The sequence below is a fragment of the Bos mutus genome, chromosome 12 (assembly GCF_027580195.1).
Source record: "Bos mutus isolate GX-2022 chromosome 12, NWIPB_WYAK_1.1, whole genome shotgun sequence".
Classification (NCBI taxonomy): Eukaryota; Metazoa; Chordata; class Mammalia; order Artiodactyla; family Bovidae; genus Bos; species Bos mutus.
The window spans coordinates 27,830,871-27,857,483 of record NC_091628.1 but is presented as its reverse complement, the minus strand read 5'-3'; the positions used below and the strand labels follow the sequence as shown (position 1 = coordinate 27,857,483).

The 26,613-nt window shown below is 40.9% G+C and overlaps 1 protein-coding gene across 8 annotated transcripts in view; it reads right to left on the bottom strand.

Moving 5' to 3' along the window:
• Positions 1 to 26,613, bottom strand: part of STARD13 (StAR related lipid transfer domain containing 13) — a 492,819-nt gene that overhangs the window by 28,708 nt on the left and 437,498 nt on the right. For all 8 annotated transcript variants that reach the window (XM_070380429.1, XM_070380432.1, XM_070380430.1 and 5 more), the window contains one exon: positions 8,280 to 8,343. In XM_070380429.1, coding sequence (XP_070236530.1) covers positions 8,280 to 8,343 — 64 coding nt within the window. The remainder of the gene's footprint in view (positions 1 to 8,279; positions 8,344 to 26,613) is intronic.

Sequence of the window (26,613 nt, the reverse complement as noted above, 5' to 3'; positions counted from 1 at the left end):
GTGTTGGCTCCAATGAGCTCTCTAAAGCAATCCCAAACTTGGTTACTGATGCTAGCAAACCACATACTAGTTGGAGAAGGACTTCTTTATGTTGGTTTAGAAAAGATGCCAAGCCGGGCACTGCGGGCTAGGGATGGAAAGCCCACTCCTGTCTGCTGGGCTCTAAGACCTTATTATACTGGCTCTGGGCAAAAAGAGATATTTACAACCCAACCAAGGCATGTGAAAAAGTGGTAAACTCCTAGGGAAAAAGGCAAACAGTTCAGGGAAATTTTGCAGTATTTAGATGGTTTGAACCAAAACAAACAAACAAAAATCAAAGCAATAAAAAACAAAAATAAAACAGAGAAAAAAGGAAAAGATATCTATCTTCTTTAGTATGCAATTATCAGAGTACATCCAGAGGGTACTGACATGATTCTGTGTCTGTTTTTTCCCACTGGTGCAGGATCTTTGAAACTGATAGTGACATACAACTAGAAATATATTGTTTAGTTATAAATGGATACTAGAGATGCAAGGTAAAACACCATAAATATAATGAACACTGTGTATGTTGTATATGAAAGTTGTTAACTGAGTAAGTCCTAAGAGTTCTTATCACAAAGAAAAACATTTTTTTTTCTTCTATTCTTTGGCATTGTATCTCTGGGATGATGGATATTCACTAAACCTACTGTGGTAGTCATGATGTATGTCAGTCAAATCATGCTGCACACTTTAAACTGATACAGTGCTATATGTCAATTTTACCTCAATAAAACTGAAGAAGGAAAAAAGGAAGTAATACAGCCCTGATAATAGTATATGGAACATACTAAGTGCTCAAAACATGCTAGCTATTCATTAAAAAGAAAAAATTCCAGCACAACTCAAGGCACATATACAAATTACACTAAAGCTAAATAAATAAATACATAAATTTATGCTGTCACAGTTATCTTTATCCTCTGATTTTTTATATTCTAGTTTAGTCCATTTCATTTTTTTTTTAAATGTTGTTTGCAACCCACTAGATTCACCTGATAACCTACCAATGGGCCTTGATTCACAGCATGAAAAACACCACAGTTTTAGTTTTTTATACACTCATGGCCCAGCAGATGGTTAGGGACATAGCAGACTCTCCAATAATAAATGTAAGGTGTACTCTTTAGGAGATGATCAGATTTCATCTTTTTTTTTTTTTTTCTTTTTTTGAGGCTAAACACAAATAGTTTGTGATTATTTAGAAATGCAAAATGGAAACCTCTAGGAGTCAGATGTTTTTATGAGAAAAAGACACACCAAACTAACTTTATTCTCTTATCTCAACCATTTAGTAAACCAGGGAAATACTAGGGACACGGTGTGTCTGGATTTCAGCCAGGAACTGACAAAAGGCCAAGACACCGAACTGCTGGAGGCTACAGAGCGTTTTGTGAGTAGCTGGTTGAGTACCTCCACCAGAGAGGGTGATGGAAAGACTGAAAGCGAATGATGCAGGATGCCTTCAGGCCGTGTCCATTTTAAGAATAAGTTGAATGACTCAGAAGGATTCATGTTTTTAAACTGTGAAGATGGCGCAGATTATTCGCTAGGTGATCTTTTTTGTTGTTGTTTATTTATTTTTAATTGGAGGACGACTGCTTTACAATGTTGTGTTAGTTTCTGCTGGGCAGTGAAGTGAATCAGCTGTAAGTATAAGTGTGTCTTCTCACTTCTGGACCTCCCTTCCACCCCGCCCCCATCCCATCCATTCAGGTCTCACTAAGTGATCTTAAGCAAGGCACTCACTCTGAGGCTCAATTTTCTCAGCTGTAAAATGGAAATGATAACAACGCACATCTGGCATGGTTTGCCAATAGAATCAAATGAGATTATATGTGAAAATGCCAGATAAATCTTAAAGTGCAAGATGAAACTAATTATTGTTCTTAGAGAATACTGATTTGAGATGCGTAACGATCTGAACAGAATTGAAGGATGGCCTGTTAATAAGATGAAATTTCATGAAGTTAAACACGAAGAACTTAACTTCACAAATCTATTATAGAATGTGTGGGATGAAACAGTCTTCGTTCCTATCAACAGTCTTGAGAGTTGTAGCGGATTTAGGCTTAATATGAGTTAACCATGTAATGTGGTAACCAAACCAAGACATCCACCTTAGGATATCTTACCAAAAGCATGGATCTCAACATTTGGGAGGTGCAGCCCCATTGTATTCTGCACTGGTAACATATATTAGGAACAATGGGCCACAGCTTAAAGTGCACAGGGAATGGGATATATTTCCAGAGCAGAGTAATCAGGTTGGCCAGTGATCTAGACATCACAACCTTCTATGAAGGATGATTGAAAGGACTAATGGTTTGGTTTAGGAAAAAGGAACTCGAGAACAGTACAACTCAAAGTGTGGCCAAGGGGCTGACAGTCCCCTAAGCAGTCTTCAGAGAGGTGAGTTCAGACACTGAGAGTAAGTATTAAAACCATTTGTCACCATTTGGCATGGCTGTGTGATCCAAGTTCATGATCACTGGACTTATCTTACTAAATGGGGCTGAGACCAGCTTGTGTGTTGGGCTCACAAGGTCCATGTTACATGTGACATTTCAAGATCAGTTTATCTAGCATAACCCAAAGTGTATAATGTACAGGATCCATTGTTTTACAGAAAGACTATTGTAGAAACTAGCTAGTGACGTGGATTAAAGATGAATTTTGACAATATAGCATCACTTACTTCATTTTGGTAAAAGTAAAAAAGAATAGCCAAAGCTTTTAAAAATTACTTTAAAAACCTCTTTATTTTTATTTTTTTAATGTGTATCATTTTTAAAGTCATTATTGAATTTGTTGCAATATTGTTTTTGTTTTATGTTTTGGTTTTTTTGGCTGCAAAGCATGTGGGATCTTAGCTTCCTGACCAGGGATTGAGCCTGCACCCCCCAATTTGCAAGGCAGAGTCTTAACCACTGGACCATCAGGTAAGCCCCACTCAACATATTCTGAGAAACTGGCTTCTTTATGATGGTTAATATTAAAACAAAGAAGCATATGAGATACACATTTTCCCCTGTGAGTGGTTTCTGTCAATCAAACCTAAATTCGATAACAAACAGAAAACTCACCATGGGGAATACTCATAGTCATAGTGTTTGATTGAAATGTGTGTATAGACATTTAATATGGGGAATTGGTATTTCAAAGTAAACTTTTTGTTTAGTTCTGACAGCTGAACAACAGAAAAAAAGTTGCAAATGCAATCATGATTCTGCATATTAATTGCCTAAGTATACACTTTTAGTAAAAATATGAACAATTTTTGTAATTCTTTTCTGTTTCCTGTTATATTTGTTCGAGTTATATTTATTGGAATGCAATTTTGTATCTGCAAAGTCTTTTAAAACATTTAGTCTTGTATTTTCTCTAGTACAATTCTTAGAGATTATCTAATGATTGTATCATTCATATTTCTAATATTATTTATGTTTCTAATAATTGTTTTGTAATGAATTTTACAAAAGTATCTTGGTCAGTGGCAGGCTGGGAAGTTTTTAAAAAATTGATCATTCTCTGTAGACAGTTTAAGAAACTTTGTTCTAGATTGAATAGAGGTCAGAAAACTTTCTGTAAAGGGCCAGATAGTAAATATTAGAACATTACAACTAATCAACTCTGCCTTTGCAGCCAAAAGGATGGGTGTGGCTTTATTCCAGTACAACTTTCTTTACCACAGCAGGAGCAGTAGCTTGCTGAGCTCTCATCTAGACAAAGAAGAAATCCATATTCTGTGCCTCTCCAGAGAGAAGAGTTGGAATCAGATGGGCACGTTTACATCAAGTCAACTTTTAGCTTATTATATGAAAGACTTCCAGTAGTTAGGAGAAAATAAATTGCCTTGCATTTTAATGAACTCAAGTCTAGATATTTATAAACAGAGGCTGAGTGAATTGTTGGATGCTCTGAAAGTAAATCTTGTCCTGGATAGGAGGTTGGAAAAGATGAGCGAAGAGCTCTTCTCACTCAAAGATCCAGGTTCGAGGATATTCACACATAACACTCTTCAATGTAAGATGTACTACTTTTTAGCCGAGGGAATGATGGAATGAAACGTAACTTCTCTCATTTGCTCTGCTGTTTGGAGCTGCCAGGTGGTTTCTTATTTGACGGGACATTTGAGGTTATGAAAGGCAATGGGGGGGAGGGTGCAGGCGGAGGCTCAGACCGGGCCCCCTCACAACAGCTGCAGCTCCTTTGAAATGCCCACGGCAGCCAGGCCAGAAGGTGCTGGCTGCAACGTGGCGATTAGTCATGGTTTCTGTGTTGCTTTCCACCTTGGGGTCATGATTTCAGAGAGCTTTATTAAAACCGTGACTTTAACCAGGACCTTCTTTGGAAGCTGCTCGTCCTGCCTCAGGAAATCTTGGGTAGGAGTCCTGTGTGTGTACGCATCTCTCTCTTTCTTCATTTAACAGAGATCCTTATTGGAGTCTTTAGTCTCTGACTTTAACTTTGAATAGAACCCACATCACATTAACACTGACTGTAATGAGGGGATTTCAGTGTTGTCATAAAGCAAGTGTGAATTCTGTAGGACATAATGAAGGAACAGTTTTCTGAGAAAGAGTAGCTTTGCATGTGCCTTGGCGTTTTTAATTTAGAGGAAACTTCAAACTTCTTTTGGCTTTTTCTAAAAAAGTGAGAAGTCATAGCTGAAATTAAAATATGCTTCAGAGACAAATGCCAAAAACAGACACCGCAAAGGGAAGGATTTTGTCTTTTTTAAACAAAATCTGACCATCTCTTTACACTGGAAACAGGAGCCCATATGAGCCCACAGATGTAAGAGTTGGCTACTCCACAAGTACATGGAAATTTAGGTGTATCTTCCATTAAAGTTGACTGGAGCTGGGTGGCTGAGCCATCCTGTTCAGAAGCACGGCCCTGCCACTTGCTGCATTGCAAGGGGAGGAGCCTGAGGCCAGTGGTGGGCAACGGCTGGGTCCTCAGGCTCTCAGAAATGCGGGGGTTTAGTAAGTCTTTCAGTGAGATGCATGGCCAAGATTGAGGACACTCTACCTGCTTCTCATGGGGAAAGTAATCTTGAATCTTTAGAGGACTGCTTTTCTCTTCTGCAAAGTGGTAAGGTGCGATTTCAGTTGTCCTGGAGCTTTACGAGTGAGTGGTATTTGATGTACAAGGAAAGTGCCTGCCTAACTAAGTATGAATGAGGCTTCACCATTGTCATCTATTTCTGGATTTTGTTTTGTTTTTTTCCCCTGTCTTGGGTCAACCCACCAAACTCTTCAGAATTAAACAAAATCAGGTGAGAACCAAATTCAAAGCAGAGCAATGAAACTCATGACTCTTTTACCACGAGAGATCCAAAGGTAAATTTCCACGAAGACATTACATAAATTGTGGACTTGAGTACAAAAAGCAAGAAATATCCCTCTTCTAAAACAACAATAAAAATACTTAATTGTATATATTGCTGAGGAAGCCCTTCCGGGTCTCAGGCCGAGGGCCAGAAGCTCATGACAATACATTTCTGAATCTCTCTCAAGGGCCAGGAGGGGCAGAACAGCTCGGTTCAGATCCTGCCTGTGCCGTTTCTGAGTAGCTCTGGGCTTCCCTGTCCTTCGATCTCTGCATCTGTGACGTGGGGTTAATGATGAGCAGTGACCTGGCGTGGAGCGGGCACTGTGGGCACCTTCTCATCACACCAGAGTGCTAAGAAGCACACACAGCCTTCCTGAGGCCCTGAAGGGAGAAGCATGACCGCATTCCCGGTGGTGAAGCCATTTGGGGATGACATTCTGGGGAATTAAACACGTCTGGGCCTCTGCAGATTGAAGGTGAGCATTATATTTCTGTTTCTTGGATTGATTAAAATAGGGACAAGCCCAGAGGAAATGCTACTGTCTTTTTTTTTTTTTTCCTGCCAAACTAATTCCACAGTTAGTTAAAGCTCTTGTGGTGTTTGGTTCTCAAGTTTCACTTTCTACCTCTGATCATTTAGCCTAGTCCTAGTCTGTATTTAGTTGTTGTTTTTTTTTTTTTTCAGTAAAATAAAGGATTGGCAGAAGCTCCAATACTCTGGCCACCTGATGTGAGAGCCAACTCATTGGAAAAGACCCTGATGCTGGGAAAGACTGAAGGCAAAAGGAGAAGGGGGTGACAGAGGTTGAGTTGATTGGATGGTATCACTGACTCAGTGGACGTGAGTTTGAGCAAACTCTGGGAGATGGTGAAGGACACGGAAGCTGGTGTGCTGCAGTCCATGGTGCTATGGAGAGTTGGACACAACTGAGAGACTGAACAATGACAAAGGGCTGGTCTGTGACTTGTGTAAGGAGCAGATCGTAGGGACATGTGCCACCACCAGGGTCTCCTATGTAGCTGCTTAGACCACAGCCACCAATATGCATCACGGCTAAGATTCACGAGTGGGTGGAGATCACTCACTGGATTTATTTATTTCAAAATTCAGGCCACGAGTCCCTGTGTTACAGTGTGGAAAGCCCTGTTTTATTCAAGTGCCTGCATCTGTGGGGCCCACAGCTAAGTAGGGGCTGTAAGGGTATATGCCACCATAGCCAACGTAAGGCATAAATTAAGAATGTCAGAATGCCGAAGGGACCAATTTACAGAGGAGCTTCTGTGAAGGTAACATGGCCTAATGCATGTTATTCAAGCCTGTCCCACATGTGGGTTTTGAAATGCTGGTGATAAGGGAAGAATTCAATCACACCACTTGGTTGAAAACAAATCGTGTCGTTAGTCTTCGGCATTTGTGTTTGTGATATATAGCAGCTAAGGATCTGCACTGGCAGCCGGACAGACCAGCCACACAGGCGTGGCTGCGCTTGGTTTAATAAGAACCATGTGTTACAACCAAAACAACATCTGACCTTCCTGCTTCAAACAGTGTGTGTACTTCTCAAGGGCTCTATTCAGCCAGATAGCTGTTGGGACATTTATTCCCACATTTTTCATTTTTCTTTGACCCGGACAAATTGCCCGTGTTTTAATATATTCTCTGGATATTGTTTTTCACCATTTTACCTCCTTAGCTTGAATCTTTGGTTCCTAGCTCAAACCCCAAATTGTTTTGAAGGTGAGGTCAACCAAAATTCATTTGCGCTTTTTTTGGGTGCTATTTTAGAGCAGAAATTCAGGCTAAAGTTATTTTTAAAGATTTGGTTACTCGGGAGTGACTTAAAATCCATGGGCTGTAATGACTTCTCTGTGTAGACCAGAATAAAGAACACTTTCTTACAACTCAGGGATGTTTTCTCTGCTTCTTCAAAATATAGTGCGGCTTGACTTGTTACATACTGAAGATGTGAAATGAAAAAAGTAGCTAACGATGTTAATTCTGAGTTTCCTAAAAGGATCAATTCAGTGAGAAAGAGAGGTCTTTCAGCACAGTGGTTATGAGCCTCAGTTTTGGAGTCAGACACACCTGAAGTTGAAACCCTGCTCCTCCACCAGCTAATAGATCACAGGCAAGGGACTTAGCCAGTTCAGGTTTTATTTCCCTTCTCTAGAAAACAGAGACCCTCTGCCACAATGCATGAAATGCCATAACATAGCTTGTGGAAAACAGTTAAGTCCTCAATAAAGTATAGCTTTGTTTCAGAACTGAAATCGCCAGCCTTACTCCTACAGAGGGAAAAATGCCTGCAAAGTCCTATAAGAGAGAGGAAGTGTAGTGATTCGGGAAACTGAAGGACGCTCCCTGTGACTAGAGAAAAGGGCAAGGGGTGAGAATGGAGAGATGGGGTGAGTTCTGAATCCTGTTGTTACCCTCTCCCTCCACCTGCTCAACCACGATGACATGAACCAGCCTGACAATGATCACATCCTGAACTGCACTTGAAATAAAATGCCATAGGAAAGAATGAAGCAGAAGACACCGGGCATAGCCCACCCCATAGATTCTGTTTTGCATTCTCTTAATCTACAAATCACCGGAGAACTTGAGTCTAATATAGAGTGGATATTTACAGCTAAACAAACTTCTGAAAGATTATCATAGACAAGGCATTTTACGTTTGTATGCAAACCCTCTGATCAAAACTAAAGCAAAGTGAAACAGATGTTAGCCTAGGTTCCTGTCGGGCTGAATCATGATGCTTACGATAAGACGAGATTTTTGGAGAATAAACACATATTACGGTCAGTCATTTCAGAATTTCGCTTAGGTTTGTGTTGTTTTTAATTTGTGAACGCAGCTCGTCCTGCTGGTACAGCCATGGTCTTAGTAAGGTATAGTAAATTGCACCTACCTTTTTCCTTTGGAAGTTCACATCAAGTTTCATTGAGGCACACTTGTTCAATGTATTTAGTCGTCTAAAAGGAAAGAAAAATGTGATCATTGCTATCACTAATGAACCTAAATCTTTCCAGTTTGATGATTCTCATCAGTTGCCAGTGAAGCTGAAAGTGCAGAAACAACCAACTACATCCCAAGAAAGGACTCTACCAAGAGATGGTACATGATAAAGTGTTCCCTTTTGTTCTCCAGACCTGAGAGGACCTTCCATGAAGCTTACCAAATCCCTGCTGCTTCCCTTTCCATCATTCTTGGAACCCATGGGAAGTAATTTTAAGCCATATTTTCACCAGCCCCTCATTTCATCTGCCACTTTGACCTTCTCTCCAGTCTATCCTGCTAGTCCCCAAATTTGGATCAACTCAACCATCTCTCTTCTCTCTTGCTCTTGTGTATAAATGGGAAAAGAACTCACATTATAGTGCTGAATTATATATGCCATGAACTGAATTGTGTCCTCCCCAAACTCACAGTTTGAAGCCCTAAACCCCAATGTGATTGTATTTGGAATATGAAATGATTAAGGTTAAATGAAGTCATAAGGTAGAGCCTTAATCCAATAGAATTAATGTCTTTAAAGGAAGAGACTGATTCAATGGACATGAACTTGGGCAAACTCCGGGAGATGGTGAGGGACAGGGAAGCCTGGCATGCTTCAGTCCATGGGGTTGCCAAAAGTCAGACACATCTTGGTGACTGAACAAAGGATGAGACACCAGAGCACTCCCTACCTCTCTCTCAATCAGCCATGGGAGGACACAGCAAGAAGGTGGCTGTCTGCAAGCTAGGAAGAGTTCTCACCAGAAACCAAACCTCACTGGCACCTTGATCTTGGACTTCCCAGCCTCCAGAACTGTGAGAAAATAAACTTCTTTTGTTTAAGGCACCCAGTCTGTGGTATTTTGTTTTAGCAGTCTGTGATGACTAGTACATAGCAATACTTACATTTTGAAATTCTCCCTCAGCTGGGCTCCTCAAATTGCTACCCAGCATTTATTTCATTTTTTTTCTCTCTGTAGACATTCATTCTCATATCATGAAAAATATCACAATTCCTCAACAGACCATTGCCAGTGAGAAAATACAGCTTAAGTCATTAATTACTTTAACAGTTCTTTCCTTCCTCATAAGAAATGTTCATATTCTTTTTAAAAAATATTTTTCTTTATTTATTTGACTGTATGGCATGCAAACTCTGAGTCGTAGCATGAGGGATCTAGTTCCCTGACTAAGGATTGAACCCAGGTTCCCAGCATTGGGAGCGTGGAGTCTTAGGAACTGTACCACCAGGGAAGCCCAAGATGTTCAGATTATTTTTCAAAGCTAACCCTTTATCCTGTGTTTGACTGTAACATCCACCACATCATGTGGGTTCTTTTTACTCTGCATAGGAATAAAGAGATATCAGCTCTTAAAATAAACTAGATTCTGATGATGGTTATCTTCTTTCTCTAGCCTGGACACCCTACCTGAGCTCCAGAGCTAGACTTTCAGCTACTCACTGGTCTCATTCATCTGTGGGGTCCTCCTGGCCCTTCAAACTCACCTATGAAAACTGAACTCACTGTATTCTCTTCAAAACCTGATTTTCCTGTTTAAAGTCTTGTCTTGATTAACAACATCACCAGTAAGTCAAGTCACCCAAGCTAGAAAACGGAGTCATCTACCTGTTAATTAGAGCTCCATGATGTCTTTGAATTTTGCCTCTTCTGGGTCGTAGTCAGTCTCGTCTCATCTTTTACTTAGAGTCAGGAGACAGACAGCCTGTTAAATTGGTTTCACTAATGCTTCACATTGAAACTAGTTCTTTTTGTCAGCTTCTTATCATGATATTTACTTAAAATATTTAATAACTATCCTCATTTTCAGCCATCTCCAGTTTCCCCACTTACTAGACATACATTAGTGTCAACTACGACGGGCAGTTATGGACTAGAAGCTGGTCACCTAGTCTGAAGCTATCTTCTGCAGGTCCTTTGCTCCTGTAGCTGATAGCCAGTTCCAAATGTGTTAAGGTCTCTACCTAAGAACTAAAAGTGTTATCTGAGGTGCATTATGTACAGTTGATCTTTGAACAACATAGGTTCGAACAGTGTGGGTTCACTCAAACACATTTTTTTCCAATAAATGTACTGGAGGGATTTTCCTGATGGTCCAAAGTCTAAGACTCCATGCTCCCAATGCAGGGGGCCAGGGTTCGATCCCTGGTCAGGGAACGAGATCCCACAAGTCACAACTAAAATCTGGTGGAGCCAAATGAATAAACAAATAGGAAAATTTTTTTAAGATTTGCAATATTTTGAAAAAAGCTTGCAGATGAACCAACACAATACTGAAGTAGAACAATGTTGGAGAATTGACACTACCCAACTTTTAGACTCACCATAAAGCTATAGTAATCAAGACAGTATGATAGTGGTGAAAGAAGAGACAAATCATCAGTGGAATAGAATAAAGAGCCCAGAAATAGACCCACACAAATAGAGCTAAGCAATCTTTGACAAAGGAGTAAAGGCAACACAGTGGAGAAGAGATAGGTGTTCATCAAACAACGTTGAAAAAACTGTACATCCACATGCAAAAAAAAGTCAGTCTAGACACAGATCTTATACGCATCACGTAAATTAACTCAAAATGGATCACGGAGTAAATGTAAGCACAAAACTGTAACACTCCCAGAAGATAACATAGGAGAATATCTAACTGACCTTAGGTTTAGTGATGGCTTTCTAGATACAACATCAAAGGCATAATCTATGAAATAAATACTTGACAAATTGGATTTCATTAAATTAAAAACTTCTGCTCTGTGAAAGACACTGTCCAGTGTATGAAAGGGTATGACATAGGCGTGGAGAAAATATTCATAAAAATAACATCTGATAAAGGACTGTTATCTAAAAAACACACAAAACAACTCTTAAAATCAAAATAATAAAACAATCCAATTAAAAAAAAAAAAAGACAAAAATCAGGATACCTCACCAAAACAAGATACACTAGTTGCAAATAAGCGTATGAAAAATGCTCCACATCATATATCATTACAAACTTGCAAATTAAAACAACCGTGAGATACCATAGCATGCTTATTAGAACGACAACACTCTAAAACACTGTATTACCAAGCGCAGGCCAGGATGAGGAACGGCAGGAACTCTCACTCGCTGCTGGTGGGAGTGCAAAATGGTGCAGCCCCTTTGCAAGACAGTTTGGCAGTTTCTTATAAAACTAAACACCTTCTTACTATACATTCCAGTAGCTGCACTCCTAGCTATTTACTCAAAGAGTTGAAAACTTAGTGCACGCAAAAACTTGCACAGGAATTATTTTTTAATCCATAAAGATAAATATTGTATTTCTGAAGGACATATATACTTAAAATATAAACCAATGTGACCCAGCTTTTGCAGCCAACATGCCCACAGTAGCAGTGGGTGTGAGGTGCTACTGCACAGGGATGTTTAGAGCAGCTTTATTCATAATTGCCAAGACTTGGAAGTGATCAAGAGGTTCTGCAGTAGGTAAACGGATAAACTGTGGTACATCCAGACAATGGAATGTTATTCAGTCCTAAAGAAGTGAGCCATCAACCCATAAAGAGACAGGGAGGAACTTTAAATGCATATTACTAAATGGAAGAAGCCAATCTGAAAGGCTACATGCTATGTGATTCCAACTAGATGGGATTCTGAAAGAGGCAAAACAGTAAAAAGATCAGTCAGTATAGGGACAGTAAAAAGATCAGTGGTTACTACTGGTTAGGAGGGAGAGAGGAATCCCAGGATGGACAGAAAGGGTAGAGGATTGTTAGAACAGTGAAATATTCTGTATGATACTATAATGGTGGATACATGACACTACACATTCGTCAAAACCCATAAAATGTATAAGACTGGGAGTGAAGCCTAATGCAAACTACAGACTTTGGGTGACAAGGATGTGTCAATGCAGGTTCACAGTTGTGAGGTATCACCTGGGTGGGGGATGTTAATGGTGAGAGAGGCTGTGTATATGGGGGTACAAGTGGCAGAAGAGAACTCCCCAAACTTTGTGCTTAATTTTGCTGTGTATCTAAAACTGCTCTAAAAATAAAACCTATTATTTAAAAATGTAATCTTTGTTTTATTCATTTAAAAGTCATTTTATTTCTTGGAGTTTGAAATTACTGATGTAAAGCGATCTGCATTTCTTTTGCTCTGAATCTACTTTCTTATTAGTACTCAATTCTATCTACAAAATTGCTATGATTTAAGACATCTTAGAAATTCTGGATACAATTTCAAATATCATATGCGCAATTATTCAGTTCTTCCTCTCATGACAGATACGTTTTTCCAATCATCATGCCATATACTTTAAATATCTTATAATTTTATTTGTCAGTTATACCTCAATAAAGCTGAAAAAACCCAACTGATTTTTTCAGCTGGGAACAAAAGACAAAGAGGGAAAACACTCTTTATGGTGATCTGAGACTAGGCAGACATTCTCAGCATGGTGTAGCATCAGTCTGTATTTATCTTCTATAATGTAAACAGTGGCTAGACTCTCCAAGAATACAAAATGGATAAAACATACACCCTGGTGAGATGGAGATGCCTCTTTAAGGAGTGGCTGCTTCAGGTAAAAGACCATGTCATGTAACAGAAGGATTCACAGCCCTTTATCAAAACCACCATGAATTCTGCTATGACTGTAGCCAGGCTGCATTTAGGACAAATATTAGCATCAGTATTTGTTTCCCTCAGACTTAATGATGGGGCTTCCTAGGTGACTCAGGCGGATTCTTAATTGAGAATCCGCCTGCCAATGCAGGAGACGCGGGTTCCATCCCTGGGTCAGGAAGATCCCCTGGAGGAAGAAATGGCCACCCGCTCCTGTAATCTTGCCTGGGAACTCCCACGGACAGAGGAGCCTGGAAGGCTATAGTCCCTGAGGTCGCAAAGAACTGGACAGACTGAGCAACTAAACAACAAACAACAAAAAGCACTTAATGGTAAGTAACATAAAACCCTTCAGAAAACCTGAGTTGGTCTGTCACTGGTGGCCCGGAAAACTATCCCTGCATGAACAGGAATTATAAAATGTGTTTTCTTTGCTGCATGAACAGTGTGTCTTCCACTGGATTAGAGCCTCTTTTGAGAGGAACCATAATTTATTCTTCTAATCCACCTAAAACCTAGCAGGAAATTTTATACAGGATAGTCTCTGTAGGTTTTTCTTTTAAACTGAACACACTTTGTTTACATTGGTCCAATCAGCGACTGGTTTTAGTCACAATAGACCTTGTATAGTCAGAAGAGCAGAACTATTCCCCACTGAATATGACAGGCTGAGAGCTGCACCTCATTTGCATCTCTAATGCCCAGCACAGGCTCTGGTTCAGAGAGAATCCTCTAGGTAAATGTTTGCTAAGGAAATACTAGAACCTGGTAGGCTCTGAGGACCGACTGGCCTGACCTCTTTTATTTTCAAATGAGGAGACTAAGGCTCTGAGAGAAAACACTTGCTCAGGGGAACAATGCATCAGCTAGACAGCTGGACTTCGCCCTGTCCAGAGATTTCTCCACTCCAGCCTCCTCAAGGAGGATCCAGGAGGCCTGGGACATGACAGCCTATGTCCTGGACCTTGCACAGGCTGGTCAATAAATGATAGTTTCCTTCCCCTCGCTACATTTTCCATGGAAAGAGGAAACCCATGACGCATATTGAAGCTGTGCAGTTTGTGCTTTGGGCAAACTGGATTTACGTGTTGACATAAGCAAAGCAGTTTGACCCTTTCAGACGGACCGCCCACAATGTCCATGGCTACCAGAACCTGTTAATTTCTACTGTTGTCTTCAGAAGGCTTTAGAAGGGTTCATGCATTAGTAAAGGAGAAACAGTCAGAAGTCTCATTTTAAAAGTGAAACTTGAAGTTCTGGAGGGAAAGTCAACAGGAAGAGAAGAAGCTGAGATACGACCATCTGACAGTGGGCACCACGTTCCAGGAACAAGTTGAGGGGCTGAGAATGCAGAGGTGAACCAGATATGGTCCCTGCCCGTGGGGATCTCACAGTCCTGAGTGGGATATAAATATGATGAACAAAAGGAAAAGCAATTAACTCTCAGGACACAGAAAGACAAAGCCTCCCAGAGGAGGCAGTATTTAAGCAAGGCGATGAAGGACGGAGAGAAATTTGCTGCCCAGATGAAAAGGACTACAGGCAAAGCCAGCAGTCATTAACTGGAGCTCTCTAGTCTCGGAAGTGCAAGGATGTGAGCAGGAATCACTGGTGGGATGGGCAGGGGTCAGATCACGAAGAACCAAAATGAAGATGTTAGAGCAATCTGCAGCAAAGGGGAGCTACTGAAGGAGTTAGGAGAGTAATGTAATGCCACTGCATGCCGGAGACAAAACTGGGGGCAGGATGGAGATGGAACTGAAGAAGAACAGATGGAAGACAGTTAACAGTTTAGGTGAGAGATGGCAAAGAGGAGCAGAGGGGAGTGGGAACAGATGAGGACTTGGCCACTGACATAGAAGTGTGGGGGCCGGGGAGAAATAGAGGGTGACTCCTGGGTTTCAGGCTTTTGTCAATGTGCCTGTGTCAATTAACAGAGAAAACCAAGGAGTAGGGAGGGGCCAGGAACTGGGATTCAGGGAAGAGACATGAGGTCATGTTGGGATGCCTTGTGACATCCAGACCCACTTCGGAATGATCAGCAAGTAGAGGATATACACAGAGGATACATAATCATTAAACCAATCTTCCAGGGAGAATTCAGTGCCCTGGAAACTGCCATGCTAAAGGCCTGACTGGAGCAGGAAGAGCTGGGCTGGGGGAAGGTGTAGTCAGAGACATGGGAGGTCAACGGAATCAGCTCAAAGTGGTCCTGGAAGCCACAGAAGGAGCATTACACAGAGAAGGGAGCAGTTGGTTCACTGTATCAAATATTTAAGAGTAAGTGATACATAACATAAAATATGCCTCTTGGGTTAGCAGTCATTGCAGGCAGCAGCTTCAGAGAAGCCTGAGTAGAGGGCTGAGCTGTGAGTGATTGCCGTGAAGAAGTGTAGCTCTGGAGGAGAGAGATTTAGGGCATTTGAGGAGAAAATGAATAATTGATTGCCACACAATATCCTCTCACAGGTAGAAGCGTTAAAATAATTTGTGAACTGACAGGTTATTTTCTTCCAGGTTCCAATGCAATTTAACAAACATGTATTGAATTCCTGCCCGGCACATGGCCGCAGAGCACCGGGAGCCCATGACGTACCGAACGAGATGTGGTTCCTAGCAGTGAGCACTGTGCAGCCTGAGGGGCGTCCCTCGCCTCCCCAGCTAAACCCGCGTGACAGTGGGGCCAGCGCGCAGCGAGCTGTGCCCGGGCTGCCCTGGCTGACGAGACACCCGGGAGGGGAAGGAGGGAAAGGCAGGCAGGGTGCCTGCTGGGGGCGTGGGGACCAGAGGGAGATGGGGAAGGTGGTCGGGGCCCGGTATGAGCGGTGTCCAACTCGGTCACTGTGACAGAGCCGGGGAGACACAGAGAGGCCCTCTGCACTTGGCACATGTACGGGAGCAGTGGCGCCCTTTCCTTCTCCTCTTAGATGCATATTTTACCTTTAAACCACCAGACTCTAGACGGCTCATGAGGTCTTCCGTGCTGACTTAATGGTCAGTTTCCTGGGCTATTTTTCTAATACTCCTGCCAAAAGCTCAAGAGGAATAACAGGCAGGGGTGCGGGTTCATCTCTGACATGCCATTCTGATTAAAGCTGAAGCCTGAACTTCTCACCCTCCTCGCCAGGGTCAGAGGTGAAAGGTCTCTAGCCCCGTCTGCTGAGGAGTGCCCTGGGCGTGGCCCTCAGAGACAGTCGAGAACAAGTCACCTGGTCCAGGGCTCAGAGGTGAGCGTCCCTGGGAGCAGCGGCTCCTCCTTGCGGGGCCTGGGAAAGGTCCCCTGTCTGTCTGGGGGTTCACAGAACAGACTCTGCAGAGCAGGGTGGAGACCTCTGCCACACACACGTGTCCGGTGTGTTCTCGGCCAGGGCGAGGCTTTTCAAATACCACAGGCCATCCAGCGGGACGGCTTTCTGGTGTCTGAGGGGAAAGAAAGGTGTCACCGGAAGTCACAAAGGGCTGTCATCAGGCCACAGCTGAGCCAGGGGAGGCCATGCCTCCCCCTTGCTGAGCTGTTCACTCTGGCTGTTCTTCTAGCAAGTGGTCCTGGGACAGCAGAAATGCTGGCTCCTCTTCCGGCCCATAACCCCACAAACTGGCCCTGGATATCAGTGGAGGTGTGGGAGAGGGATGGTAAAGCATGGACTGATCTTGCTATATGATGTCGTTCAAGGGGGAGAGGATGTACATGTGGCACTGTATGAGTTGCATAATATATATTTTTAATTGACTTACAGTTGACAGACAACATCAGATAAGTTTAAGGTGTATGACATAATGATTTGATACTTGAAATGATCATCATAATAAGTTTAACGTCCATCATCACACATAGTTACTATCTTTTTTTCCTGTGATGAGAATTCTTAAGACCTACTCTTTCAGCAACTTTCAAATATGCAATACAGTATTGTTAACTATAATCACCATGCTGTACATTACATCCCCAGAAAATAATCTGAAATTAGTAGTAGCCTCTAATGATGAGAGTTTTGGGGAAGAGTGCAAGCTCCCTCCGCAAACTGATCGAGGACATCAGCCACAGTGGCCCACAGATAAAGAGCTAAAACAAAAGAATAGGGGCCTCACAGGTGGCACTTGTGATAAAGAATCCACCTGCCAATGCAGGAGACACAAGAGACGTGAGTTCCATCCCTGGGTCGGGAAGATCCCCTGGAGGAGGAAATGGCAACTCACTCCAGTATTCTTGTCTGGAAAATTCCATGTACAGAGGAGCCTGGCAGGTGACAGTCCATGGAGTCACAAGCAGTCGGACACGACTGAGCGACTAAGCACACAAAAACAAAAGAACAGGTTTTCTTGGACTTCTTCAGTTTGTGGATTTCAAAGTTTAAATTCACGTATGCCTGTACTAGAGAAGTATAGCTTCTTAACTTCCTTAGCTTTTTAACTTTTCACAAAAATTGCATCTAATCCAGATAAAATTTCTCCTGTGAGAATTAGGCTGGGTTGAAGCAAGGGTCATACCAGAGATTTCTGAGAAAACTGAAAGAAAGCAAAACCCTGGGGGGAACTGGGGGGGAAGAAACACTCACTCCCAGGTGCCGAGGGGCATCTCTCGGCTCCCCCTCTGCCTGCCCTATAGAAGTGGAGTCCCCCTTGGTCAGCCCCGGTCTTCTCCTCCCTTTACTGTTTCACTCTCAGGACCTCATACCTTTTGTGCGTGGATGACATTGCACTTCTGTCTCAAGCTGAGGGCCTGTCCAGCTCCAGCCCCACATGCCCAGCTGCACACTCGACGCCTTCACTGGCACCTCCAGGCACCTCAGCTCACCACCCCTTCCCCCACCTCCAACTGGACTCCTCTTGCCTCTCTCCTCGGCTGTTTCCTGACTCAAGGAAAGGCGTCACCACCACACAGCTGCTCAAACCTGGAGGAATCTGGTGCCCCTGAACTCCGAACAACAACAGCAATAATAATAATACCTGTTATTCATAGGTTCTGGTAAGAATAAAATGAAGTCAATGTCAAGAACTTAGTATGCTAGTCAGCACATAGTAAACACTCCCAAAATGATAGCCATGGTCATCAATTTTTTATGTGCCAAAGCAAGTCATTTTAAAAAAATATTGCTAATGTTTTTTACATAATGCAATACAAATAGCTAAACACACATATATAGAGAGAGATATAAACTCCTTCTTTAGCCTGCTATTCTACTTTGTAGCTTCTTGGGTATTCTTCCTAAAGTTATTTTGCATAGGTGGTTGGAAAAGTTTATATAAGAGACCATTAAAAAATTTAAAGATCAATTTTTAATATAAATTTATACACGTATATATGAAATCCCTACCTTTGACCTTTCTATATCTGTACTTGTCTTGGCCACCCCCATTCTATATAGACTACCTTGGGGTGAGGTTTGTGATGGAAAGTGGGGTGGGGATGAAGATGCCTTTTCTGCACATTAATTAGTCAAATAAAAGAAACAAAAGTGAAAGTTCAAAATAACCACATCAAAATTTCATGTGTTCTTGTCTGAGTAATTCCTACTGGCCTTTTAGGGTCATTTTTCCAGGAAGTTCTCCTGGTCATTTTTCTAAAACGCTCTCCCCCTTAGCTCTCCTGCACCTGTACTTATAGCGATCACACCATTTGTCCACGTGAGTCAGGGTTTACTCAATTCTCCACCTAGGTACTATGGGCATTTGGGGACAGATAATTCCTTGTTGGGGGGCACACTGTGCCTTGTGGGAGGGAGCCGCATGTCTGGCCCCCACCCATTAGATGCCAGTAGTATCACCACAGTTGTGACAAGCAAAAATATTCCCAGGCCTGAAGACAGGATCAAACGCTGCCCCCACCTCGGACTGAGAACCACTTCAGGTGAAAATTCTGTCTTATTTGTCTCCATAGCAAAGTAAGGCCCTCAAGACACAGCCTTGATGAAGTGACCTTAAGGAAGAGATGACACAGTGCCACCACTCTCCACAGTGAATCAGTTCTGAACTCTTCACAAGAGAACAGAGTGTGCTTTAAACTCTTACTCTAATTATTATTATTTTTAAAAGTTGAGGTCCATGATGGCACAAATGCAATCAGAATTTCTAACCTTGGGACTTACGAGTTAAATTCGGAAAAATCACAAGGCAACATAGACATCTTGGGAAGAATTACCTTTAAAGGAAGAAATTAAAAACAAAACAAAAAACACTCCAAATCGTGTTTCACAAAAAGACCTAAGCTTTCTTTGGAAAATGCCAGAAGCAGCCTGTGTGTCTTTGAATCCTAGCACTGCTATTTACGAGCCATAAATGGGCAAGTTATTTCATACCTCCGTGCCTCTGTTTCCTCATTTGTAAGATGGGAATAGATATTACAGTCTATCTTATACGATTATTATGGGAATTTAATGAGTAAATATTTATAAAATGCTTAGAGGAGTGCTTGCCAAGCACTTTGTGGCTTATTTATTTATTTATACTTTGGCTGCTTTGGCTGCTCAGACGCGAGGGCTTCTCTTGAGGAGCTCAGGCTCTACAGTGTGTGGGCCCCATAGTTACAATGCACAGGCTTAGTTGCCCTGAGCTATGTGGGATCTTAGTTCCTTGATATGGAGTGGAACCTATCTGTTGCATTGGAAGGAAGATTCTTAACCACTGGACTACCAAGGAATTCTCCAACACTTTGTGTTTTGAAGAAATGAAATCACTGCTTACTGGGATTTGTATTTAACTTATAGAGTTAGAATTTCAAAGGTGGAAGTGACCGTGATTATTATGTAATCATCTATATCCTTCTCCCCATGATTTGTCTGTGGTTTCAGTTCAGGTAATTGTCACAAATTATTATGTGCCATAAATGAGCTTCCCTGGTGGCTCAGATGGTAAAGAATCTGCCTGCAATGCAAGAGACCTGAGTTCGATCCCTGAGTTGAGAAGATCTCCTGGAGAAGGGAAAGGCTACACACTCCAGTAGTCTAGGCTGGAGAATCCCCATGGACAGAGGAGCCTGGTGGGCTACAGTCCATGGGGTCACAAGGAGTCGGACATGACTGAGCGACTAAGCACAGCACAGAAACAGATTATACAAAATATTGTATTTTATGATATTCTTTAAGAGGAAATTTAATAGTATATTATCAATTTTCATAAAAACCACTATTATTTAAAATTATTAATGTTATTTAATTTACTCAGATCAAATGGTGTGCCTTTGTGTGTGGAGGTAAACTGTAAAAATCATTTTTGTTGGCACTCTCGGGCACAGTCTCCCTCGTCCCGCATGATAACACTGCCATTAGTTGTTCTTTTAAACGCAAAGGGCAGTGACAGATGAACTGTAACCTTAGTCAATTCCATATCTTCACGAAACAGCACTGAGCAAGGTGAATTTCTTTGTTTTATACATGCTATAATGAGTATTTATTAACAGCATAAGTTAGGCAGATCTAACATTAAATTAGAAATTCAGAGATCATCTTGGGCATCAAAGCTCTATGTTATTAACAGCAGTCTGAACAAATACCCCAAACCAAAATGCTAACAGAACACGCTACTTCTAGAAAGTCTCCTTTGGGAGCTTTCATGTGCTGCAGTTTGCCTTAAAGGTGACAAACCTAGCAAGGTATTGCGACACCTTGGCTATGCCTATATTCTGATACTGTTACAGTTTCCAGTAGCTCATCCAGCTATTTTAGATTTGCAATTAGCTTTTCATTACTCACAGGGGAAATTATTTTTCAATTAAAAATTCAATCAAAAACCATCAAAACAGAATTATAATGTGGTTGCTAAGATAGCAGAGACTGCACTACTATTCTGACTGGCAGTAACAGATATTTACAGACGCCTTCTGTGCACTGGTGCTGGCAGAGTTGAGAAGCAATGGTAAGGGGCGATCACCATTCTGGAGGTTCACCCCTTCACTAAAGACAGCAAACCTGTCCTGTCTTCAGCAAGACCTGAAAATGAGAGCCACACACCCACATGTACCCAGGCAAGCATGAGCCCTCCCTGTCAGCAATGTCCTTACTACCATCTACAAATTTTTTATAAATCTATAAAAGGCTAATACTACTCAACAACTCTCAAAGTATAAATGGGGACCCAGGACATTAATTGTCTGGCAGGACATTAACTGTCTGTCCAAACATGAGAGAAACTTTCAGAAAACCAAAGGTGAATAAAGTTCTTGTGGGTAACATTTACAGTAGGAGACCTTCAGACCTCTGGTCTCTGTTTATCTACCTGCCAGAAGCCACCTGCCCTCTGGCTATGGTTCCCTGTTTCCTTTAGGATTCTGCATTGGCTCAGCATTTCAAATTCGCATGAGAAATGTGGAGCCCACAAAAGTTTTAAAAATAAAACACGAGACCAGCTCCATCACTGTGTCTGCAGTGCACGAGGAAGAAAACGAATAAAATCACAAGCCCTTACTTCTCTCTAGGCATCAATCATAACATACCATATAAGTGGGTGAGTGTCTAATTAACCACTCATCAAACTCAAAATTTTAAAAGTGCTGTCACTCCCCTCAGGCTGGAAGTCTTCCTTCTGCCTGCTTTCAGGAAATCTGTGTCCTGAAGGAATTCATAAGGAAGGCAAGGAAATTCCGTGTGTGTTCCTTTAGCCAACCTACCTCCATCTCTGCCTTCCTATTCCATTGGCGTCCTTTGATCCACCTGCTGAGACTACTCCTTTGGCCTCTGCTCTATCCACTGCTCCTATGCCCTGAGAATCTCAGCTCACACACTGCCGGCCAAACGCTTTCCTTATATCATAATAAGGATGAAACAGCTGCCTAAAGAATTACTCCAATGATAACCTCCTGCCACTCTAATGCAAGCTGAGCCCTTATCAAGGGCATTGTGGTATCTGGTGTTGTTGCATCCCTGCTCAGTCCCTCAGTCGTGTCCGACTCTTTGTGACCCCATGGACTGTAGCCCACCAGGCTCCTCTGTCCATGGAATTCTCCAGGCAAGAATACTGGAGTGGGTTGCCATTTCCTTCTCTGGGGAATCTTCCCAACTCAGGGATTGAAGCCATGTCTCCTGCATCTCTTTCATTGGCACATGGATTCTTTACCACTAGTGTCACCTGGGAAGCCCTCTACAATATAAGGCTTTCTGATTTTTCTGGCTGACAGCTATTATTATTCACAACCTTATATCTTGAAATGATTCCTGTACTGGCTAATCTATAACATGTCTGAAAGGTATGTTTTTTTTTAAGTAGACTTTAATGGAAAAGTCCAGAACTTAGTCAAGGGACCTTAGATCACATGCAGCAGTGAGCAGATAAGGATTTATCACCCACATGTTTGACACTTAAAGTGTGGCCCACTCAGCCACATACATCATCAAATTAACAGAACTGCACATTTAGAAGCAATGTTCACTCCTGAAATCCTGAGTTAAAAATATGTAACAGATTTGTATTCTTGGTTTATAATGTAATCTTTGATTTATATTTCACAATATAAATTTAAGAATCTATGCATAAATTACTAGAACTAATGACTAATTTTAGAAAGGCTGCAAAATACAAATGAACAATATATATATATTAGCAGTGAATAATGGGAGACTGAAATGATAAAAAAAAAACCCAGCACCTCAAAACATGAAATTCTTAGGTACCTTCAAGTATGTATATTACCCATATGCTGAAAATGACAAGTCAGGGTTAAATAGAAAGAAATCAAAGGAGACCTAAATAAATAGGACTGTGTGTTATGAATCAAAAGACTTGTCTGTTAAGATATCAATTATCCCCAAATTGATCTGTAGAGTCAACACAATCCAAATCAATACTCCAGAGGATTTTAAAAACAGATATCCATGAATGGTTTCTAAATTTATATGGAAAGGCAGAGGATCTAGAAAAGACAAAATAATCCTGGCAAAGAAGTTGGAGGACTTACACTATTGGATTCCAAGACATACACAAAGCTAAGTAATCAAGTGCCATAGTGATAAAAGAATAGACACATGGATAAATGGAACAGGATAGAAAGTCTAGAAACATACCCATGCATATATGGTCAATTGATTTACAATACAAGTGGAAAGGCAATTCAATGAGGAAAGTATAGGCTTTTCAACATGGCGGTCAACCAATGGGATACTGATAAGCAAAAGTATGAATCTTGATCCATACTTTGTACCTTATAAAAAATTAATGGATCATCACCTTACACATAAAACACAAAACTGAAATTTCTGGAAGAAAAACAAAGGAGAAAATAGTGACCTTATGTTAGGTAATATTTTTTATGTGTGACATTAAAAACATGAAAAAAATGAATAAATTGGACTCCAGTAAAACTTAAAACTTCTTCGAAAGACATTGTTAAGAGATTGAAAAAACAAGCTACATGCTGGCAGCACATTTCAAAACTCAGTAAAAAAACAAACAACCAAATTTTTAAAATGGGCAAAAGACTTGAACAGACAAAAGAAGATGTATCTTACAAAAGAAGATATATGAATGGCAAAGAAGCACAAGAAAAGACATTCAGCATCATTACTCATTAAGAACATGCAAGTTTAAATCATGACAAGGAAACACTAGACACTTATTAGAATGCTTAAAAACAGAGCTAAACAAAACCAAACAATACAGAGTACTAACAAAGGTGTGGAGCAACAGAAACTCTCATACATCATTGGTGGTAATACAAAATGGTATGGTCACTTTGGAAATGTTTGGTGGGTTTCTTATGAAGTTAAAATATACTTATCAAATACATCCCAAAGCCCCATTCCTAAGAAATTACTCAAAATAAATGAAAACTTATGTTTATACAAAAACTTGAATATGAATGTTTATAAGGGCTATATAATCACCAAGAAAGAAAAGAAAGAAAGAAAGTGGAGTCGCTCAGTCGTATCCGACTCTTGTGTAGCCCACCAGGCTCCTCTGTTCATGGGATTTTCGAGGCAAGACTACTGGAGTGGGCTGCCATTTCCTTCTCCAGGTGATCTTCCCAAGCCAGGGACTGAACCCAGGTCTCCTGCATTGCAGACAGGCGCTTTACCATCTGAGCCACCAGGGAAGCCCATATAATCACTCAAAGTGGTGACAACTCAAATATTCATTTGGTGAATGGACAAACTGCAGTAGTATATCCACACAATGGAAGACTGTGACTGATACACACAGCACAGATGAATCTTAGGTGTATTAAGTAAAATGAAGCCAGACTCAAAAGCCTGCATAATGTTTGATTTCACTTACATAGCATTCTGGAAAAGGCAAAACACTGGGCACAAAAACCAGATCAGTGGTTGCCAGGAGTTGGAAGCAGGGGTAGAAGTTGATGACAAAGGAGAACCAGGGAGTGTTTAGGTGATAAAGCTGTTTCATATCTTGGTTGTGGTGGTAACTACATGACTGTAGGCATTTGTCAAAACTCAAAGAACTGAAAATAGTGAATTTTACTTTAGATATATACAGAACACCTTGACTCAAAGAAGATATAGATTTAAAAATTCCATTGAGATGATTTTAAATTGAATTTAAAAATTTAATTGCATAGATTTCATTTATATGTGGAACCTAAAAACACAAAATAAATAAATACATCTAAATAGAAACAGAGTCAAAGATACAGAAAGCAAACAGGTTGCCAGATGGGAGGGGTGGAAGGAGGAGAGAAATAGGCGAGGGAGATAAAGGGGTACAAATCTTCATTTACAAAATAAATGAGTCACCGGTATAAAATGTACAGCGTGGGGAACACAGTTAATAATTATGTAATATCTTTGTATAGTGATAGATGACAACCAAACTTACTATGGCGATCATTTTGAAGTGTATAGAAATATAGAATACTAGGAACTAACATAGTGTTGTAGGGCTAATATTTCAAAGACAAACAAACAAACTTACAGAGGAAAAAAAATCAGATTTCTGGCAACCTGAGGTGGGAGGAAGGGGCAACTAAATCAAAGTGGTCAAAAGGTACAGACTTCCAGTTATAAGATAAATCAGTCATAGAGATCTAAAGTACAAAATGATAAAGATAATATACACTGCTGTGTGTTTTGTATCTGAAAGTTAAGGAAGTAATTCCTAAGAGTTTTCACCACAAGGAAAAACACGTTTTTTTCCCCTACTTCTTTAATTTTATATCTATATGAGATGATAAATGTTCACTAAATCAATTATAAACATTTCATCATGTATGTAAGTCTAACCTTAAACATAAACAGTGCTATATGTCAATTATATCTCAGTGAAACCGGGGGAAAAACAACAAAAGGCATAATTTGACAATCAAGTAAATATCTATAAGTATGCAAGAAAATGCAATTGGGAGAAAGATAATTAATGCAATACAATTAACAATAAGAAATATTTCTTTTAAAAGTGTCAAGTGGCTTCTCTGGTGGTCCAGTTGTTAAGAATCCACCTTGCAATGCAAGGGACACGGGTTTGACCCCTGATCTGGGAAGACCCCATACGCTGGGGCAATTAAGCCCATGCACCACAACTACTGAGCCTGTGCCCTAGAGCCCGCAACCCACAGCTACTGAGCTCGTAGGCTGGAACTACTGAAGCCCGAGCACCTGAGCCTGTGTTCCTCAACAAGAGAAGCCACCGCAATGAGAAACCCGCGCACCGCAACGAAGAGCAGCCCTCGTTCGCTGCAGTTAGAGAGAAGCCCACGCAGCAATGAAGACCTAGCACAGCCAGTAAATAAGTCAATCTTTTTTTTTTAAATGTCAACCGATTAGTAAAAATACTCTTGGTTAAAACTCAGAGGGAAAACTCAGGATGAGGTGCTGGTGGAATAGTTCTGAGGTGAATGAAGGCTTGGGGTGTGCATCAGACATCCTGAGGAGAAAACACTGCTGTTCCAATTCATTGCCTTTAAAGAATTACAACAAAACTATCCAATCCTCTTATAAATGCTCACAAATGGCATTTTGTGCTTGTTTGTTTTCGAGTTCAAATAGCCCATCCCTGCAATTTGTGATTTGAAGAGTTAGTTCTCTTCTCTTCACCCACATAAGCAAACCCACAGCAATGCTTTCCTTGAACATTCAGAGACCATTTCCTAACACGACTCTATTTTCTCTTCATATAGCAACCCTAGAGAAAGCAGCTATGAACACAGAAATATAAATCTATGTCTAAAGAATCAGCAAGCCTATGATTATTTCACAATATTCTAACATACATTTGTCTCTCCTATCTTGACAAGTTTCCTCATCACTACTTTCTTCTTAAACTGCTATCTTTTGTATGTCAAATGCAGAATGTACGAGAAAAAACATTGGACTACAAGTGACGAAAACTTGTTTAAGGTCAGTTCAGCCCATTACTAGCTCTGTAGCCTTGGAAAAAGGACTCGCCTCCTGAAGCTAATATTTATTTCCAGCTCTGACTTCTCTCCAGGGCTTTAGTTAAAAAACCTCCAAGCTAATTTCCTACAGACACACATGACCTCACATGCACATTTAATTGTTCAGAGATATTTGATTGCATTGGCATCTTTCATTATTACTCAAATTACAATTGTTTTATTTGCTCATCTATGCATCAATTCTTCAATTAGATTTCTTCAACCAGATTATATATTCTTTGAGGGGAGGGAATTATTCATATATACATCTTTGTCTCCTTTTATCACCTATCACATACTGAAGG